Source organism: Lacerta agilis, chromosome 2, assembly GCF_009819535.1.
Source record: "Lacerta agilis isolate rLacAgi1 chromosome 2, rLacAgi1.pri, whole genome shotgun sequence".
In the NCBI taxonomy this organism is placed as follows: domain Eukaryota; kingdom Metazoa; phylum Chordata; class Lepidosauria; order Squamata; family Lacertidae; genus Lacerta; species Lacerta agilis.
In genome coordinates, this window is record NC_046313.1 from 41,861,872 (window position 1) to 41,883,924 (window position 22,053).

General features: G+C 42.9%; 1 protein-coding gene across 5 annotated transcripts in view; it reads left to right on the forward strand.

Moving 5' to 3' along the window:
• Positions 1 to 18,617: 18,617 nt before the first annotated feature.
• GABRA1 (gamma-aminobutyric acid type A receptor subunit alpha1) overlaps positions 18,618 to 22,053 on the forward strand; it is a 34,873-nt gene continuing 31,437 nt past the window's right edge. The window contains exons 1-2 of one of the 5 annotated variants that reach the window (XM_033139818.1): positions 18,618 to 18,808; positions 21,084 to 21,177. In XM_033139818.1, coding sequence (XP_032995709.1) covers positions 21,104 to 21,177 — 74 coding nt within the window. In that variant the 5' untranslated portion in view covers positions 18,618 to 18,808; positions 21,084 to 21,103. Of the gene's footprint in view, positions 18,809 to 18,858; positions 18,953 to 19,273; positions 19,382 to 19,564; positions 19,630 to 19,999; positions 20,155 to 21,083; positions 21,178 to 22,053 lie in introns of those variants that run through there. The other 4 variants (XM_033139819.1, XM_033139820.1, XM_033139822.1 and 1 more) reach the window with 4 other exon arrangements.

Genomic DNA, 22,053 nt, shown 5'->3' on the forward strand with positions numbered 1-22,053 from the left:
ATTACTGAAAGTAGTATTCAGAATGCATTATATTAGGGAATATTGCTTTGCAACAATTTGTATACTAGGGGATTTTTTTATTTAAAAAAATCACAAACTGTTGTGGAAATGTGAAGAACTGAATTTAAGAATGGAAAAATTAGAAACAGAAATTGATGTATTCCCCTATATCTGTATGAACTATATCTTAAAACACACATTTTTCAATGCATTTCAGTTCATTTCAAGGGAGTAAAGGACATATTTTTTGTGCATGCATTTTGGGGGCAAACCTGCATTGCAAAACCCAGAGAAATATTTAACCCAATAGTCATATTCCTAACAACAAACATTTTTTGGGGTCATTGCATTGGGTTGGTCTGCTGCAAAAAGCAGACCACCAAACTCCTTCCCCATCCCTATTGCCTTTTTCAACAGCATTACTTGGATAACAGGAAGGATTTTCTCCATAAGTGAGATTTTCAATTTCCTGTTGGCGGTAAACAAAATTCTGCGGCCTGAGAGAGTCGTAACTATAATTTGATGAAAAAGCTTTTGTTTAACATAGTACTTTGTATGCCAAGATGCATCGCTTTCATCATTTGAAAACTATGCACACACATTTATGGCCTTTAATACTTGTTAAACATTGAGCCATTAGGAGCAAACCAATTCATTGAAGTGCAAGCAAACGAGAAAACCAATGATACAAATCTGCATTGGGCTGCAGTTTCCCCTACTTTCTTCATGAACCTTTTTGCTCATGCACTTGATCTCTTCCCCCTATTATAAGTACATGTGAGTGCAACCAATAGATACATTAGTCTGCCCTGTCTTAACAGTGATATATGGTAAATATCAAAGTAGTTGCTTTCAGTATATTCTAATACTTAATGCGGTCATTGATCTTTGTTTGTAGCGTTTGTTCATGAGTGGTCTAGATAAATCAGAAGTTGGCAATCCTAGGTGCAGTATAAATATACCAAGGAAACAATAATGAAACAAACAATGTCATTGATTTTTACGTGTTTATTTATTTAACACAATTTATATACCTCTTGATTGTAAGAGAACCTCTAAGTGGTTTACAAAAATATAAAATAAAACATTAACATTCTCCATAAAAAAGTTAAAAGCATTCAAAAGGTGTTAAAAATCAGTGGAACCTAAAAAAGAGTAATTTCTACACATGCCTGGATAGGCTTGCCTGTACAAAAACGTTTTGAGCATCTGCCAGAAAGAGTACACAAAGGACGCTGCCTGATGTCAATAGGCAGGGAGTTCCAAAGTAAAGGATCAATTTCTTAAACTGCGGAAAGTGTATTATGTGGCACCAGTAACGATGCCAGTTCTGCAGATCAAAGCAGTTAAGTGGGCATGTGCAAGGCAAGCTGATCCTGTAAGTAAACTGGTCCCAAGCTGTTAAGGGCGTTGTGTACTTTTAGCAACACCTTGAAGTTGGCCCTGTGGCATATGAGTGCAGATCTCTGAGCAGATGTGTTCTATGCAGACAGGGTCTCACTCCTGTCAGCAGCCATGCTGCAGCATTTCACACTAACTGCAGCTTCTGGCTCAAGTGAAAGGGAGGCCCCACATAGAGTGCATGGCAGTAATCCAGTCTTGAATTTTAATAAGCTATCTGCACGATCCTATGCCAGTGTGGTGTAGTGGTTAAGAGCGGTAGACTCGTTATCTGGGGAACCGGGTTCGCGTCTCCGCTCCTCCACATGCAGCTGCTGGGTGACCTTGGGCTAGTCACACTTCTTTGAAGTCTCTCAGCCCCACTCACCTCACAGGGTGTTTGTTGTGGGGGAGGAAGGGAAAGGAGAATGTTAGCCGCTTTGAGACTCCTTCGGGTAGTGAAAAGCGGGATATCAAATCCAAACTCTTCTTCTCTTCTTCTATGCATTTTTATTCAGAAGTAAATTCCACTAAGTTCAATAGGGCTTACTCCCAGTTAAGTGGACATAGGATTCCAGTCTTAATTTTACATTTGCCCATCAGTGGGGGTAAACAAGTACTTGTTTTCAATGGGCTGCAGACAATAGCAACCCCTTCCTCAAAATTACTGTACAAGTTGAACCACTGTAGAAGAATTTGAGATTGGCCACGCAAAATAATGAAATACTGTTGTTGGCTGCATTATGATTTTCTGCAATGTTGCATACAGAATGAGGAGTTGGTGCCCAGTCGTCAAGTTCCCAGGGCAGCAGTTTTATCACATAATTACCATGCTTCCCCAAGGGAGAAAGGGTTCTTACTGCATACAAACCTATTGCCTTACCACCCGTTATTAGCAATTACAACATATTCTGTATATTAAAATCTATATTGTGGTTGTCGCCTAAAGTCTTGGGAAATAACTCCCCATCTTTTATTACCACAGGTGGACAGATAGGCCTGTTATCATTGTAGCTGCTCAACAGAGAGGAGATTTATTTACTGCTTTGACACGGGCAGTGACCTAAGGAAGGCAACACTGGAAGTAAAATTTTTCCTTGTTTGGTTGGTTGTCTTATTGGCTGCAGAAGGTAGGGATGGATTTTGCTCCCCATTCAGATGGCACAACACAAAAAATGTTTACAGCTACAGAAAGGCTGGTGAGGCTTTAGGGCTGAGTTAATAACGGTCAGTAGCCAGCGGTGGAGGAAGCCAATCGGGCGCCTGGGGCGGCACGCGTGTCCTGAGCCCAGGGGCGGGGCCAGCTGCCCGCGGGGCAGGGTGAGCTGAGGCAGGACGCTCTGCGGGGCCTCTGAGGAGTCTGCCTGCCTCCTCCCACTCAGCCACCCTACAGCTGAGGGGGAGGTGGCGGGCGGACCATTTGGGGCAGTGCGGAGCCTGTGGGTGCCCAAGCCACCGCATCACTCCCAGGACAGACACATGGCTCGGGTGTGCTGCAGGCCCCGTGGTGATTGCCACCCGGCATTTTGTCACCCCCCTCAGTGGTGACACCTGGGGTGGTCCGCCCCACCGCATCCCTTTCCTCTGCCCTTGTTGGAAGCAGCCACTGTGGTAGTGTCACTGTAGCTTACCCGATGGGACTTGGGCAGGGCAAGGTGGAAGTGAAGTTAGGGCTGCATTGGGTGCAGGCTTGATTCCAGCAGTGAACCAACACAGCCCCAACCTTCCCTCCACCTTCCCAGAGTAGGATATTTACTTCCATCCGAGAATCACCAGCATCTCCCATATTTTGGATGCTTAGCCTCATAGTGTGGGTGCTTACTTTTATCACCATTATTGGCTTTTAAATGAAAAATGTAAAAACAAGGAAATGCCATGGGTTACAATAGTTTATGCTTCATAGATACAGGGCACTTAAGAAGAGTCTGCTGGATCAGGCCAATGGCCCATTTAGTCCAGCATACTGTTCTCTCAGTGGCCAGCCAAATGCCTATGGGAGGCAGAACGTAGCCATCATAGCCATTAGAAGGAATAACTCCTAAGCTCCTTTATTCTTAAGAATGCAGCATGAACTAATAAACCAACACACACACACACACACACACACACACGTACTTGTTAAACAAGAATATGCTTGTTAATGTGCTATCTTTTATCCAAGCCCCAGGGAATTAATAGTAGCTTCAGAATGAGTAATAGCCTAATGGCACGGGGTGGAAAACAGTTTTGTTTTAAAATCTTTATTGGAAAGCATTTCTGGGGCGCAGAGATTTAAGAGGATATGTGGGACCCATTAATTCTATTTTCTCCTTGAAAAAGAGTGACTGTTGATTTTTCATCACTGCACGTTATTGGATTAAGCTATGTAGACATCTGTATTTAGCACTGCCACCTGAGCAGCCAGAAGTGTAGGGCGCTCGAGTTAAGAGACCCAGCAGAATGGGAGCAAATTTCAGGAGGCATGTTCAGGACTGAGAAAAGCAGGTAGGAAGGCAGATTAGCAGACTAAGGACAGAACAGTGAAGCATCATTCCTCCCCAGATGCAACAGAAACCCACTATCTGAACTTTCCAGAAACAGTGGAAGATGTTTTTGTTCTGCCAAGCTTTCACAGCTGGTTGAAAAGGTCTCCGACATAGGTGCCCATTTGTTTTTTTTTCTGTTTTTTTAAATAGATTTTGCTGCCTTTTGCATTGTTTGAAACTGTATTTTTGTTTTCATTGTGTTTTGAACATTGCCTTGAGATATTAATGTGGAAGGTGATATAACAACAACAACAACAACAACAACAACAACAACAACAACGGAGTCTGGGAAATAGGTAGGAAAAGTAGGGTGTGCCTGTGTTTGGAAAGAGGGAGGGACGAGTGGCCGTGTGCTTGCCCACCCCCATGAATTTTTGCCCTATCTAGTATTCTATATGGATGCTTGAAACTCCTCAGAGAGGTCCTATTCATTCTATTGCACACAACAGCATTCCTGTCTCCAGTAAAGCACCTGCACACAAACCTCAGTGGACGTGGCAGGGGAGACTTGCCTGGCTCTCCTCTTCCCTTGACTGTATGAGAAGCAAAGGTGCTTCCATCATCGTTCCATATGAACCTACCTGGACCCTGAGATCATCTTCTGAGGCCTCCCTCATACGCCGCCTCCTTGAGAGGTCTGGAGGGTGGCAACACAAGAACGGGCCTTCTCTTCAGTGGCTCCCCGTCTGTGGAATGCTCTCCCCAGGGAAGTTCGCCTGGCACCTTCATTATACACCTTTAGGCACCAGGCAAAAACGTTCCTTTTTAACCAGGCCTTTGGTTTGACCTGATCAACATCCCATACCCTTTTAAAATGTGGCTCTTTTTGGGGGGGGGTAATTATTGGGTTATTGCTTTTGTTTTATATACTGTGATCTTTTTACGTGAACCACCCTGAGACCTCCAGGTATAGGGCAGTATATAAATTCAATAAATAATAATCATCATCATCATCATCATCATCATCGTAACACTGGCAGCATTTTTCTCCCCACCAGAGATCATGGGGGCTGAATGTCATGATTCCCAGTAGGAATTCAGCTTTGCACTTAAAGGTAAACCTCTCCAATTTGCACTTTCTAAAACAGCATGTGAACCAAACATAGCCATCCTCCAGAATCAGACTTCTAAATATTGGCCAGTGCACCAAATACTGGGCAGCATAAGCACTGAGCAATCATCCCAGAACATGGCCCAGGAGCCTTTGCTACATGCTGGCATTCCGTGGGAGAGGAGCCATAATATAGAAATGGTCCTTCACAATTGAAAAGTGCCATTCTAGCTCTACATTATTTGGAAATGAGAACTGTTGAAGTCAAACAGCTGAGCCATGCATTAAGGATCAGGCTGTAGATCAGTTAAAATGTATTGGCTTGGCAGGGTTGGGAATTGGGCTTTTATGTAAGGGGGCAAAATGCAATTTCTAGAGATTTCATTAGAAGCCCCTTTTGGGCACATGCAAGATCAGCTTGATTATTTTGCCCGAATAAGCTTAACAGATTTATTTCTACTAAGTCCATTTTCATGGTGTCTGCTCGAAACATCAAACATCCCTTTGATTGTCCAAGTTATTTGATGTTCTCCCATGATATTCAGAAAATTGAAACTGTTACAGTGCAGGCTTTTGCTCATGCTCAAAAAATGAAAAAAAAAAAGGCTGATGGGGTGGGGAAGGGAAGGGAAGGGAAGGAAGGGAGAGATTTGGCAAAGTCAGCATAGAGTAAAAAGGACTGCAGTAAAAATTCTCTTCTGTACAACCTTCATTAACAAAACAGAGCAAGCCGTATTCAGCTAATTTGCTCATTAAAAAACAACAACAACGTTTACCTTTTTTTCAGTGGACCATGCCTACCAGATTTGCCTCCTGTTTTATTGTCCAGGAGCCTTAACTGGCTGCAGATTTATTATTTGTTGAAAAAGCACAGTATAACCTTCAGCAGTAAACCTTTTTCAAATACGAGCTCATGTGCTTAGACTGCCAAGTGAATTTAAATATGCTACCAGCAGTGTCAGAAAACAGTTTCTATGCATCATCAGTGTGAGTGGTCTCCACACATATACTGTGACTCAGGTTTTCCACTGCATGTAAACTAGACATACCCCTCCCCTACCAGCTCTTAAAAAGCCCTTCTTACAAGACTACTTGTGATCTATAGAGGAAGAGATTGCCCTCCTCCACATCACAGTCACTTAACATAGGACTAGGATTAGGGCTGCATTTAAAGGCATCTTCTCCTACCTGTTTTCCTAGTCCCTTTTCCTGTTTTGTTCTGTTCCCCCTTTGTTTTTGTTTAAACCAATTTATGAACCAAGAACTTATAAATTGACTCCTAATAATGAACCGTGTGTTGTAGATATTACTGTAAATTTATTATGCTATTTTTTGTGATATACGTACAAAGATCATGAGAAGTTGGCTTTCTTTAATTTTAAGTAGGGTGCATGCCATGATGGGAATTGATGGCAGAATTACAGTTGCTTGGAACAATGTCCATATTTTCTCTTCTTTTGATATTACAGATAATGGAAAGGGTCTTACAAAACCTTTGGCTGACAACTATAAAGCTCGTAGTTAATGTAAATGATGCAAGACAGACAGTTAGTCATAATATCTGGCCAATGCATTCTCACTTTGGAAAAGAATCCAACTGCCATTTTAAATTCAATGGAGATTTAGCGGCACCATCTGAATGCCAGATAATTTTTATAATTATGAAAATCCATGTTAGCACCCTACTACCAGGAGCAAGCCTTTGGGCAGATGTTTAGGAAAGAGGAAAAATGAAAAGCTTATTTTAATTTCAGCATTTTCAGTACTGACTTTAAAATATTAATATTCCATCTTTCTTCCAAAGCACTGAAGGCAGTACATACAGTTATCCTTCCCTTCTATCGTCACAACAATCCTGTGAGGTAGGTTATAAATAGAGTTCTCCAGACTTGCAGGGTGACTTCCCATACAGGATTACCCCAAGATACTTTGCTGCTTGAAGAGAAGGATAAAGTGGTATCCATCTCATTACATGCACAGAAGTCGACTAGATTGGCAGCTGAATCTTACATTAGTATGTACTGGTGATGGACAGCATCCTACACTGCACATGAGGGCAGGTCATAATCAGGCCTTGTGGCACATACAGCTCTGACCTCCAATACCTTTCTGCTGCTCCCTGCCCTGAGGTGGCTGACTCACTCTGTCTAATGGTAGGACCAGCTCTGTCCATGGTCACAAGTGGTCTGGCAAAGATGACAAGGGGGCTTGTGTAATGCTATCGCCTGGGGGGGGGAATTGTTTCAGTGCTCCTTATGTGAAGTCTGGAATGCATAAAGTACTGCACATTGCAGCTAAAAAGTCTACTCCTATTTAAAGATTTGCATAGCTCTGCCCTTTTCAACAAACCCAAGTCCTGCTTTCTGCCCCAAGTGGTCACCCCCCCCCAAAAAAAACACTGAACAAACTTTACTTTGAAGCACTTATTAGAATGCAACAGGAGTGCAATTAAAAATGAAGGCACACTTGTCTGTCGTCGTGTCTAGTCCTACTGCACTGCACGTCTACTGAGGCCAAGAACTATTTTAATCATATAATTATAAACTGATAGAACAAGTACATTTCCATTACCAGGCATTACAGATGTTTGTGCCAGACAACTTACGGATCCATGTATGTGATTTGATTAGCAAAAAACTGTGGCTTGAGATTCTCTACTTGTCCAATGAGGTTCATTACACCTGTCATTTCATGCATATTTACATATTTGCAAATATTACAGTGTATTTTTCCCCATCTATTTGAAGTTGATTTGAAGTTGAGTTGGATGACTTTTCCACTTTCAAAGTGAAAGAGTAGTAAAACATCAACATCCATCCTGACAAATACTAAATGTCTCTGCAATGCATGTCATGTTAGTGGTCATACACTGAAAACATCAATGGTTAGATACCAAATACGAACATCTGATATTGTTGTGTGGCAAATGTAGGGCAGATAATACGTGGAGGATATTCAACATCACAATTCACAGGAGTGGGGAATCTGGGGAAACACAATTATTATTGTTGCTGTTTCAATAAGTCTGCATTCAGGTGGGTGATTCATTGTGTTAGTTTTACTGGTTAGAATGCTGGCACTTCTGTCCTGATTTCCCGTGTTCCTTTTACACTACAGTACCTGTTGCATTATGCAGCTGTGGCTTTTTGATTGATATGCTGCCATGTAGCAATAAATTTCATTTGCACCAGTGGGTGGGGTGTGACACAACAATGAACGTCATTGGACATGTTGCAACTCCCCCACCCTCACCAGGCATGTATGCTTCTGTTCCTCCCATGATTCACTGGGCAGTATGCCAAAATACTGCCCAAAATTTCATTATGTGAGCAGAACTCCCGTTACATTATGGTCTTCCAGGGTTGCAAATGGATTTTTCAGTAAACAATTAATACAGACATAAATGAGCATGAAATGTCTACGAGAATGCACTAGATTTCAAGAAGTATATTTTACACCATGTGATAGATCACATAAGATGCTAAAATTAACAGTTAATTGGAATGATCAAGTAAAGTGCCATCTGAATGCAGGCTCAATGTTTCTGTTTTTTAAAATTATACCTAATGCCTTTATAAGAGTGACTTTTATTTCTCATGTCGAGCCTCCACCTTTACTTTTTACATCCGAAAAAGGCCAAGAATAGACCACCTCTAGTTACCATCTGCCAGATCACTAGACTCATGGTATAGGCTCTAATGTTTCGAATGTTGTTGTTTCATGTGCTAATTTGTTTTATCAGTATGCACATGGTGGATCACTAACCCATGAGTTGTAATTTGTATCAGTCTCATCTTCCTGACGATGCTCATTATGTATCTGATTTGGCATGTGAAGGAAAACAGAGTTGTTTGTTATATTTCGGAGGCTGGAGCATGTCACTGTCTTTATTCAATGTATGTAGCATCAATCATGCAGTCATATGGCCATTGGCACCAGCCATTCAGCGCAGAAATTTATGGTACTATAATTCTGTATAATGTGATTAAGCATTTGGTTTCTTACTAATGGTGGAACAAATGCTGCTTTATGAACTAAGCCTCAGATTTAGTGCATAGCCATATCATGCTTTTTTATCCATTCACAGAAATATATTCAAATTACAGCTATAGGGGTCTGCTATATACCTCCAAGGCAGTCTGAAGACTTGGATGATGCAGATTACGAAACATTCAAAAAGGAGAGAGATAGTATTCATGGGAGACTTCAACTGTTCCAATATCTGCTGGAACTCAAATTCTGCAGAGAATGGAAGGTCCAATAAATTCTTCCATTGTCTCACTGACAATTCCATTTCCCAGAAGGTGGAAGAAGAAACAAGGGGATCATTTATCTTGGACCTGGTCCTCACCAACAAGGAGGAACTGATCAAGGTATTGGGAACCTTGAGAGGAAATGTTTCATTATACAGAGGCATGGGAAAGCTGAGTGTTGTCTAACATGCACTCTGGATTACAAGAAGGCTGATTTCAAAAAGCTTAAGGAACTACTGAGTGAGACCCCATGGTCAGAAATACTCAAAGAGAAAGGAGTCCAAGATGGATGGAAGTTTCTTAAAGTAAAATGCTGAGGTCACAAATGCAGACAATTTCAACAAGAAAGAAAAGTAGGAGGCGTCTAAGGAAACCAGCGTGGCTGCATAAGGAGCTGACAGATGAGCTGAGATTTAAGAAGGGCATGTATAAGAAATGGAAGAAAGGGGAAACCACAAAGGAAAAGTATGCACGAGAAGCTAACAGTTGCAGAAAGAAGGTCAGGAAGGTCAAAGCTCAGGATGAATTCAGGTTTGCAAGAGAGGTTAAAAACAATAAAAAAGGTTTCTTTGGCTATGTTCAAAGCCTTCATTCTGATGCAGCACATATTGTGATTTTCATGGAACAGTAACAAATATCCAAATGGTGAAGTGAATTGTTATTAACCGGATATCCTTACTACTGTCTTCACCTCTTTCATTTCTTTCCTACAGAGGTCTCCTTCTGCAAAAAATACAGATTTCCCATTCATGGGCCCTGAGACTGAGTGGTCATCTGGAGAGTCCCTGTTTCAGATCTGGCATCTACTATGAACTCATAATGGGGGGTCACCATCTCTCAGCATTGACTCCCACATCTGCAGTGGGAGAACAATAACACCAATATAAACGAGACATATCATTATTCTACAAATGCCAATTATTATTTTTTTGATTTAGTGAGCTCTTTTATGTACTTGAATTAAAATTTAAACATAAAAGAAAGAAAAACAACAACCAGGCAGCTTTGCATTTGCCCTACTGATTCCACAGGGATTATTTCACGAGAAAGGTGACTTTGAAAAGAGAGATGGAATGTGAGGACTCCCATGATATAATGTAAACATTCCTCTCTGTGTCATGATTAGGAGCGGTTAAAACTCCAGTCACATCAACAACTATGACAGCCATGTACAGAGTGTGCAGAATTACTCTGGGATTTATATCATCATTTGGGTGTTTGATCTACAATGAGCTGCTTCAGCATTCATAAAACACACATTGTGTTAGACTGGTGGACATATCTATCCAAATAGAAAGCCCATATACCTCACATTAAAATGGAACAGGGGTAATATTTTAGCAAAGGATTGCAGAATATTTTTTTGGGTATGTTTACATAATAGCTAAATAAAGAAGGTATGAAAACCCTGGTCACATCCGATTTTCTTTGATGCTGAATTCTTTTGTGCTTGAAATAGGTATTGGGCTCATTTGACAAGTGTGTAAATAAGACCCTTGGAAACAGCTGTAGCCACACTTCTCTTCATACTTACACATTCCTCAGGGAAGAAGGAGAAAGATTAAAAGAACAAATTCCCTGGAGAAAAAAGGGAGCAAGGGGAGCTACTAAATGGAGCCTATCAGGTTCACACTTTTCTGACAGACCTATTGCAGCATAGTAATTGCATATGAAGTGTGGCTGTCTGCTTTGTCCTATCCTGTACCAGCATACAAAGCTGGTGCAGATGATGAAGCACAGTGCCATTGGCATGATGCTCAAAGAGAACACTAAATACTGAACATCCCACTGACTGCATGTGCCACTCTCCAGCTGTCTTCCTCTGCAGTCCAAACCATGAATAGGTATGCCTGATGATAATCAACCAAATCTGTAACCCATTTCACACAAAAGACTTGGATCCTGGCAGATTTTGGAGCAATTGAGACCACTGTCCAAGGACTCCTGGAAAAGCCCAGTCTGGATCCATTGGTTTGTGACACATTTCAAATTGGATTCAGGCCTGGTTATGGGACTGGATCGGCCTTGGGAATCTTTATCAGGGATAAGAATGGGAGAATGCAACCTTAAGTGTGGTGGCACCTAGTCTTTGGAATTCCCACCTGTTTAATATTAGACAGGCACTGTCCCTGTTGCCTTCTAGGCACCTATTGAAGACCTTCCTCTTCCAACAAGCCATTTAAGAAGAGATGTTTCTCAGTCTGCATCTGTTCTGGAACAGTTTTAAGATAATTTTAAGACATTGTTTTTATCACTTGTGTGATTGCTACTCTGGGCTCATTTGAGAGGAAGGGCAGGAGAAAGAAAGAAAGAAAGAAAGAAAGAAAGAAAGAAAGAAAGAAAGAAAGAAAGAAAGAAAGAAAGAAAGAACATTTCCAGGACCATGGGCCATATTCAACACGGCTGTCTTGCTAGTGCAGCAGATTTTGAGAGCATGGGAAGAGGAAACGAAGGAGAACTCTGTGTGTGCTGTGTTGAATACAGCCCTATATATTTCAGTTGGTGTAATTCATACATTTAGTTGCAATTCGTTTAGTGGTGGGTCCAAGGGCCTTGACACAAAAATTCCAAATAGCAACACAATATTAAATTCTCAGAGATTGGGGAGGGAGGAGCCATTGGTTCTTCATCCCAGAATCCTAGATGTGTAGCAAGATGTCTGTAGCACCAGGGAGGGAATCATTTAGCTTCCAATCTCTGTATTGTAATGGAATCTACAAGCTGTACTCATGGCTAGAATATCAGCCTAATGTTTATGCTTTCCTCCCCTCTTTTTCCTTGTTCCCTTACCACCTGCTTCATGTAACAGCTTCCCTAATGAAGATCTCTGGGGAACTCAAAAGCTTGTCACACTTTTGTGCCATTTTGGTTGGTCCCAATGGTGTATTTTGGAATAAAAACAAAAGCAACACACTCTGAGGAGCAATAAACCAATACCACAATAAATCATCTACAACAATATTGTAAAAAAAATTTAAGCATGTGGCTGTGTTAATAAGGGACAACACTAATGCATTTTTCCTGTGTCTCAGATTCCAATGTGGCAGGCACACATTACTTCTAAGTAATCTCTGAGGGACACTGTTTAATAAACTCTGCGTTATGCTTCTTTATGTGGTATGTACCATTTGAATCCTCACTCTGGATAGTTCGTCTGTATATCAACATGTTTAGTTTTGTTCCGTCAGTTACCAAAATCAATACAAAGAGGCCAGAAATAAATAAATAAAAACAACCTTGTGCCAGAAAGAACACAATGCCAATGCCAAGCTCTCACCTCCCTTTGGAGGTGAGTGGTGGGCTTGAGTTTGTGTGGGAATGAGCAGTCCCACAATCCTACCCTGGGGAAATGTGGTTTGGCTCAGTATTTTAGAGCAGCTGCCCTTGTTCTGTGGTGATCTCCTGATGCTTTATAGTATACCCAGATCTTAGCTCACCACATGTCTGGTGCACCACTGACAGTTTTAATAAAACGTCTGCCTTGTAAATAAACCCATAAAAGTTACTAGCTTGCAAAAAGAAAAAGAATTGTACTAGCATTCAGGGCTGGCTCTGCCCCTCCTCTAGCAGCCCACTGTATTCCTCTGCTTGGCATGGAAGAGGGAGTTTCCTCCTCTAGCAACCAACTCACTTTCTGTGCTGGGATGATGTAGTACTTCATCCCCCCCCCCCTCTTCCAGCCCACTCACTTGCCTTTATTCCATGCCTGCAAGAAGGTTCCCTATTCCCATCCAGTCATATTCACCATCCAGGCCCCTCTAACATGTCACCTATTCACTTTGTTTTAATTTCTGGCAACTGCACTTCCACTCTGTGCTTAATTTGAATATTATGTGTGACCCATTTGATTTAAATTTATTAGGATGATTATTTGACTGAAGGGAAGAATAAAGCAATAAAGTGCTGCACTTCATTCTTTTATTTCTTTGCAAATATTTCATGGTTAAAGCTGAAGGAAAAAAGATGTTCGTTAATTTATTGCTCCAAGTTTAATTATCATATGAAATATAGAAAGCTGCTTTATTCTGAGTCAGAGTACTGGGCCATCTGAGTATTGTCTACACACCAGGGTTTCAGATAGTACAGCAGCCTTTCCAAGCCCTAACTTTACGTGCCATGAAATGAGCCTGGGACTCTCTGCAGGCAAACGTATGATCTGACACCAGGGCCAGTTCAACAGATTGTGCCACCTGAGCAGTTCCCAGTGCCACCACACTCCTCTTTCTGTTGCTCTTCCCCTGCTACATGCTTACTTTCCCCCCTTTAGGTGCTTCGTTCATTACAATAGACTTTCCACCTATCTGCCTTTCAATCTAGGAAGCACCAAACAACTTCAAACTCCCCCCCCCCAAATACTAAGTTTAAAAAGCATTTTTAGTCACTGTGGCAAATGGCCATGCAGACAGAGGCACTGTCCCAACCACATTGCCCAGAAAGCCTCATCTGAGGAAGGACCTCAGGAGTGAGACAGGAAGGAGGTGGAGGGAGAAATGGAGAGCCTTGCTAGTTGAGTGGATGGTCAGTACCAGCAATAGGATCAGGGTCAGGCTGGGCAGCTAATAAGGCAAGCAAATGGGGGGGGGTAGGAGAGGAGTTGCTAATCCATTGCTTCCCTGTGCTTGCTGCCCAAGCCAATGGTCTCAGCTTGTGTCATGAAAGCATGTCTGCCACTGAAATATGGCTTTTCCTATATCTTTCTGCTTTCCACTTGCTTTTCATGGAAGGTGTGGGAATTTAATTGAGCTGATGGCATGTGTCCTGTTCACATATGAACAAATCCCTAAAGGAGGCCATGGCCACAAAGGCATCCCTTAGAGCAGAGGTGGTGAGGAACCTCAGGCCTGTGAACTGAATGCAGCACTCTCTAGCTTGTCCTTGGGACTCTCCCCAAGATCTGCCCCTCCCCAGACTGCATCCTCAGCCTTGTCAGCCTAGAAGGTGTATTTGAAATGTGTTTATGCTTGTTGCTTGCTTGGGTGGAGTAGTGAGGTGTAAAAAGCTCTGACCTTTGCATGAGTGGAATGTAGCCTACTACACAAAAGTAAGATTCACATCTGTTGTTCAAATCGGCGTGATGGGGTGAGCTCCTGTTGCTCTGTCCCAGCTTCTGCCAACCTAGCAGTTTGAAAGCATACCAGTGCAAGTAGATAAACAGGTACCACTGGGGCAGGAATGTACTGTCTGTGGACAAACACTGGCTCCCTCGGCCTGAAAAGTGTGATGAGCGCTGCACCCCATAGTCGCCTTTGATTGGACTTAACTGTCCAGAGGTTCTTTACCTTTTACCTCCACTCACCCACCAATGGCATGCAGCCCCTGGAAAGTTGACCAAGACTGTGATGGGTTTCAGTCAACAGACAAAAAAGAGTTCTCCAGTCATATCCCCAAGCTTCTATTTCTGCAGTGTTTGTATGTTTAACTAAGAGTTGCCATCCTTTCCAGAAAATCTCATTTATGTTGGAATAAGGTAATGGGGTGTTACATGCTGGCTACATATAGACAACATAACATTTGCCTCTCACTGTGAGTGCTAGCCATGTGCTTTTGAAGTCTAAGGCAGAATTACAAATGTGTGTGTGTGTGTGTGTGTGTGTGTGTGTGTGTAAATTAGACATTAATTCAGTAGTACAGAGAATGTTTAATTTCCTGAAACTATGCTATTATTGACCTCTTTAGAAATGATTTCTTGTGGTGTTCCCCTGCTCCAATATCAAAATAAACAAAGCAAAACAACATAATCTAGACAGCGGCACTTAGAATGAACTAGTGACTACTAGTAAAGAGAAGGGTTTGGGGGGCGGCGGCTATCAGGCAATCATACGCTTGTTTGCTCAGATGTTAAAGGTAAAGGTACCCCTGTCCAGTCGCAGATGACTCTGGGGTTGCGGTGCTCATCTCGCTTTACTGGCTGAGGAAGCCGGCGTACAGCTTCCAGGTCATGTGGTCAGCATGACTAAGCTGCTTCTGGCAAATCAGAGCAGTGCATGGAAACGCTGTTTACCTTCCTGCTGGAGCGGTACCTATCTATCTACTTGCACTTGATGCGCTTTTGAACTGCTAGGTTGTCAGGAGTAGAGACCGAGCAACAGGAGCTCACTTCATCATGGGGATTCAAACCGCTGACCTTCCAATCAGCAAGCCCTAGGCTCTGTGGTTAGGTCCACTTAATTCAGTAGGATTTACTTTCAACTAATTGTACATACTATTTTTTACACAAAGAAACCAAGAAACAACAAAGACTGCACAACTGAAGCCCTAATTCAGTCATAAAAATGTGATGCAAAGGAAGTACATTGCAAACCTACTCTCACCGTTGCAGGTTACATGAAATATCAAACTAACATTTTTAAATTTAAGACTATAGTAGCTTGAAGACAGAGCTACAAGAATGTCATCCTCATCCATTGTCACTATAAGCCCAAATAGAGAGCTATATCTTAGACCTCTGGAGGAAGAGATCTCCACATTGGGCAAGCAGTTAATGAAAAATCCACCTTGTGTATTTAGGCTGCACATGTTTGGTATTTCGAAAAGGTCACCACCAAGAGACCATCACTGAGACACTGAGGAGATATATGCAACTGGGCATTAATTTTATAGGTATGTAAAGCTCACGTTCAAATGGGTGATGCATGCATTCCTGATTTTTTTTCCAGAATTATGTTTCCAGTAGCTGGCCTCACAGAATACCCTTACCGTACTGAACCCACCTCCCACATTTGAAACAAAAAGCAGTGTGGACATTTGATGTGGGTGCTCTTAGAGTGTGATGAAATTGGAGACGTCCTCAATTGGATGCACATAGAAGGTCTTTGGAAAGTAGTTGCTGGAAATACAACATGGGGGGGGGGGGGACAAAGACAAAAAATCAACATGCATGCCTGGACCACAGGCCAATATATATCAGGCTTCATAGATGAAGTACAGAAAAGAAAAAGGCCCATATGATGGCTGATTTTCCTTTTAGATCCCTAGCAATGGGACACCATATACTCTTCCTGACCATGCACAGGCAAGTTTTTTTTTTTTAAAAAGATTATATTTTCTTCACAACATGGCAATATGTGTTTTCATATCACTTCCTATATTTTCATGCTGTGTGTCCATGTTCATAAATATGGGCTAAATACAATGTTAAATGGGCTCCTTGTTATGAGATAGCTTGGAAATCCGTACATACTTGGTAATTAGCCAAGACACACTAAAGTGTCAAATGTGGGTGTTTAGTGTAAATATGTGTGAGGTGGTCCAATTCAGGGAGAAAGCAAAGCTGCATTTCTATGATGAATTCTTAGGTGTAGGTCCTACTGAACTTAGTGCCTGCGTATCTTCCTTCAGTTCCATGGAAATCAATGGGGAGATTGCCAGTGACTAACTCTCTGGATGGGGAAATGGAATTTTCAGTGAGAAAGGTTTGGGTTCCCATTTTCTTGTGTCTTGAAAGGGAAGTGCCATTAAAAAAAAACACCTTCATAATTTATGAGGTACTCATGTTTGTTTTTCATGGCTCTCTGTGCCCAATCAACTCAATCTGAAACTCACAGTTTTAGATGGTGTACCAGATGAATCTCATTCCTACATTACAGTCTCTATCAAATGGCACACAAACTTTATGAAGGGGCAATCTATATGACTTTCTTGCTCTCTCACACAGATGCATTTCAATATTGTCACACATCAGTATCAAATTCATTTCAGGGGCATCCCGCCATCTCCTCTCATAATAAACTGTTAAGGGATGTCATGCTCACATGATAAACCACCACAAGAAAAGCAAAGACCAGCATGGCAGAATGGTTTTGCAGTATAGCATACAAATACGCTACTCTGTGGCCCATGTTCCCAAACGTTAGGACTTCCTGCTTGCAGTTTACTACTGTACTATTATCGTTGCCATTTAGGATTTCCAGTACCATGGAGAGCTCCCACCGGTCTTGAAAGTGAGGGCTGTTGAGCAATATCCTTCGACTGCATTACATCGGTTGTACCTTGCTTCTAGAAACATATATCCATTCATAAAATCTGAAGCAGAATACCACAGCTGGGTAGTAGGGGAAAGGAGGGGGGAGGGAAAAGGGGTGATATATCTATGGGAAAGCGTGCGTGAGCCCAGAGAAAAGGCCAATATTTAATAGGGTATTACTGTGTCTTATTGGCCACCTGATGTTATTATTCTGCTGGGCAGTGACAGATGCATCCTTGAACAGGCAATGACATTGAAAGCCTGTTTGGCAGGAGAGGGGACTTTTATTCAAAGTGATATTAAAGAATCGCTTTCCTGCATCATTTGGCAAAGGCAAGTAAATTGTTCATTCAGAAACAGGACTGGCATGTGCGTAGGCACACACACACTCGCACTCACACTCACTCTTATGCACGCACACGCTGAACTGTCCAAACGTGGCGGGATGATAATAATAATAACAACAACCTATCCCCTTTAAAGCTCCGCTTCGCCTTGTCATCCCAAGAAAGATCACTTTAGACAAATATGTCGCCCCCCAGTTATCAGTTGCCTCAAGGTGTGCGGAGAAACCCGGCTTGGGCGGCTTCTTTTTCTACGTGCTTCCTTCCTTCAGTTAGCAACATACCCCATCTCTTGCTATATATATATATATAAGATCGCTCTGTCCAGCCTTCCTAATAATATACAGGCGATGGGTATGCACAGGAACGAGAGAGAGAGGCATCTTTTAACGATCCCCACTTCCCCTTCATTCATATGTATGAACCGACTGAATATTTGATCAAAAGATTGAATAACAAGAAAGGCAGATCGGAGAGGGTGGGTGATTTTTTATTTTTTATTTTTAAAAAAAACTTTGAAAAAATTATTTATTTAATAAACCGCACCAGCTTTCAAAATAGCCTGCTTGGTCAATTGCATCTTGTCCGGAGCTTGCAAAGCGTCGCTCTCCCACCCCCTCCCTCCGGTCCTAAAAATATCCCCCCTCCCTCCTTCCTCCAACCACCCCCACCCCCAATAATAATAATAATCGCGCTGCAGATTGTAGAAAGGATTTGAGTGTGCAGCCAGAGAGAAAGGGATTAGAGAGCGAGAGCGAGAGAGAGCGAGAGAGAGAGAGCTGGAAGTTAAACTGTGCTGCATATTTAAAAAAAAAAAAAAATGGGCGGATTGGTCTCTAGCTGAGAGCTTGGTACCACCTTCCTTTCTAAAATAAAATCTGCCTGGCATGAAGTCACAGCCTATTTCACATCCGGTTTACCCCGGGACGTACGTACTACTACTGTCTTGGTAAAGAGCAACGCTTTTTGTTGTAGAGCTGCGATCTGGATCCCCGGGAAAGGGAATTTGGGTGTTGGAAATCGGAGAGCAAAGCGGCGGCGGCGGCAGCGGCAGCAACAGCGGCGGCGGCGGCGGCAGCAGCAACAGCGGCGGCGGCGGCAGCAGCGGCAGCGGCGGCAGAGTCCATGATGGCTGAGAGCGCCTAAATGAGTGAGCGGAGCAGCCGGTTCTTCGCGGCTCCCAGGCGCCCTCTCCCCTGCCAGCAGCAGCAGCAGCAGCCGCGGCATCTTGGGCGATTCTGCCAGGCGATTGATTCTCCCGGACCTTGCCAGCACCTCGGTGGGGTCTCCAGGTAACGGTGCCTTTCTTCCCTTTTGCTAGAGCATCTGCTGGGCAGCTCCGCTCGCTGCCCCCACCCTCCCCACCCGCCTGCTTTTCCCGGGAAGAGCATTCCGTGGATGGAGGGGACTGGCTGCGCTGGCTGCTCCCTTAGCAGGTACCTGGTGGGCACGATTCGCGGATCTCTCGATCTCCCCCTCGTCTCCCCCCACCCCCACCCCACCCCCACCCCCTACCCAGGTTGAAATTCCGCAGCGATCGATGGGCAATTGATAAGCGGGTTTGTGGAGGGGGAAGAAGGAGAGAGAGATGGAGATGGTGTGTGTGTGTGTGGGGGGGAGAGATCATAGGGAAGAGATCTGCTAGCAAAACAGCAACAAGAATGGCTTGCATTTTGCAGGTGGTGGGGAGGGCAGTGAGGAGGGTGCCTTTCTCCCGGAGAGAGGGGGGGGAGGGTATAAAGTTGCTATACGGGCAGGGGGGGGAAAGCCCCCACAACAATCCCCACACACCACAAGTCTCCACCACAGGCATAAGAGAAGCAGGCAAGACCGCGGAGCCGAGGTCTTCCGGAAAATGCCTCTCGGTATTATTGGATGTGGGTTTTAACGGATGTGCCTAACATGGAAGACCGGGTGTGGGGGTATCTCCCCCCCCAATGCTTTTGCTCTTTCATTTTGAACTATTCGAAGAAAAAATAATGATGGTGGTGGGAAGGGGAGGGGAGGGGGAGAAAGAGGAGAGAAATGGGGAGGGAATGGGAGGAAGAGAAGGCATTTTTCTCTTTTGGCACTTGGGGTGTGTGTGTCCCCTTTCCACAGGCTGCATCCACAGGCAATTATTTCTAATGATTTGGTGACTTTCTTTATCGATGGCTTTATTTATTTATTGCGTGGGGGAATCGGAGGGCGAGGGAAGCGAATTGACACCGGCTGGCATTTGCAAGATTGCTCGGGCTGAGGAAGAGTGCAAAAGTTATTGCTGAAAGGGAGACGGTGCTCTGGGTGGATTTCATTCGTTTTGTTTCACCTGGAGACTGGAGATGCCACCCTCGTTTTTGCAGGGGGAGCAGCGCGATTCTCTGAGCATCCTCCTGCCGTGAGGGTCTCTCTCTCTCTGTCACTGCCTTGCCACGACTGTCCATTTGGAGAGCCCCCCCCCCTTATTGCACCCTTCCTCGCCGTTTAGCTTTCAGCTCTCCTCACGCGCCAAACACAGCTCTTCAGTTACGCTGCCTCTCCTCTCCATGCCGTCTTGTGTTGATAGGGTCGTGTTGCCTGAAATTCGGCTCCTCTGTTCCATTGCTTTCCAATAGTCTAGTCAGTCCAAGTGCAGGAGAGGAGAGGAGAAAAATATTGGGTAAGAACAATGCAACTGAAGTGGATTCCAGTACTAGACACATACTAAGAGGAAGGCAGCAACAGTATTTGCCTAAACAGACCAGGCTGCTTCCAGAGATATCATCTATAGTTTGAGACTGGGGTGGATGGGGGAACAGAAGAAATGGGGCAGACTCTCTCTTTGCACATTAATTGAAATTGGATTGGGTTTAGTCGTGAAGTGGCGGGTGAATGAAGACTTTTGTAACATGGGTGTCTTTACAACAACAACAACAACAACAACAACAACAATGGAGGGAGAGATTTTGAAGAAGACAATGTGCATGCAGTCATCAGCACATGATTTGATTATGATGCATGCCCTTTAGATTGATGGAAGCATCAATGTGCATCATGGCCAGCAATGCAATCCTGGGGGGAAATACATTATCCTGCTGCTAAAATTGCTTGGTAGCCAAGAAGGCAGGCATGGAGATCTCTCCAGAAGAAAGTTCTGACCACAGGACCTCCTGTGAATCTCCATGACCTCAGGGGACACCCTCTCCCTCAGCACTGAGTGAGACAGTCAAGGGACACTTTCTCACTCATTAAAACTAAAAGAATATTTAAATTCTTTCTGGTTATTTTATGTTGCCAGCAAAAAGAAGCACAGATACAGCACTCAAAAGTAGTAGAACTTAATGAAAATAGTTTTTTTTCGAGTGCCAGAGCACTTTAAGCACCAGGTAGATTAGATGGAACTAAATGAAGAACCCAGCCTCTAGAGTGCCTAGAAATTATTAGATGTGCTATGGATGGGGCCATTTTCTTTTTCTCTAAATGGTGCACCATTGTGAGATCACTGCTTGACTTCAAGGCAAACCATCCAAAGTTCTTCTAGACCTGTTGTGTCTTCAAGCAGTTTTCCCAAGTAAGAAATGTTGACCTGTGTTTTTATTTTGTTTTCAGCTGAACATCTGTAATCTACCATGAAGAGGATGCATCTTCTCTGTGACCGCCTTTGGGCCTGGGTTCTCCTTATGAGCACACTAACTGGACAAAGGTGGGGAAAGAGTTTAAATTTTTTATAAAAACAAACAAACAAACATTAATTAATATAAGTTTGGAACTCTTTTGCTATTGGTTGCATCAAAAGAATAAGAAAGAAGCAGCACATGTACTGGGCTACTACTAATTGTATGTGGGGGAAGTTAATCCTGCTCAAATCCCAGCTAAGTCAAAATACGAGAAGATTGAAAGAAAACTACAGTTTGTTTGCATAACATCTTTTAATGCAATTGCTCTTCAAAAAAGAGTTCAGCAAGACTACTTTACCCACCCTAAGGTTAGATTAATGATTTAAATGCAGCTAAAATTAGATAGGCCTTTGCACAGATAATTTTTGCAACCATTTATTCTGCGCAGAGGGGAAATCACAGCTTTGTTTTGGAAATTTATACAGAGATTTCTTCATTGTCTGTTTTCGCTGAAATTGCCAGGACTGCAGACTCTAGGACTGGACCTTACTTGTTAAGTAGTTGCTCTATAATACTGAGTTTGAGCCCATCTCCACTTTCTGGAAGTGAGTTCCATTGAACACAATAGGTTTAACTTCTGAGCAGAGGTTCATAGGTTTGTGCTGCTAAAATACATTGGGTTTAAACAATGTGAACAATTGTGCCTAAATATTGTTGTTGTGGATTTGAAATTTTGGGTATGGTTTGACACCGTGCATAAGAAGTTTGCAATCTAATTGTATTATTAGACACGGGAAATTGGTCACTAACATCAATAGAATGGAAAATACACTTCAGACATACTGAATGGGGGATGGGGAGAATTCCTAGACTTTGAAATGTGCATATAAGAATCACCTCTGTCAATAATGCATATACTGAATATATCATTGGAAATATGTTTTCATTCTGGATGAAAAATT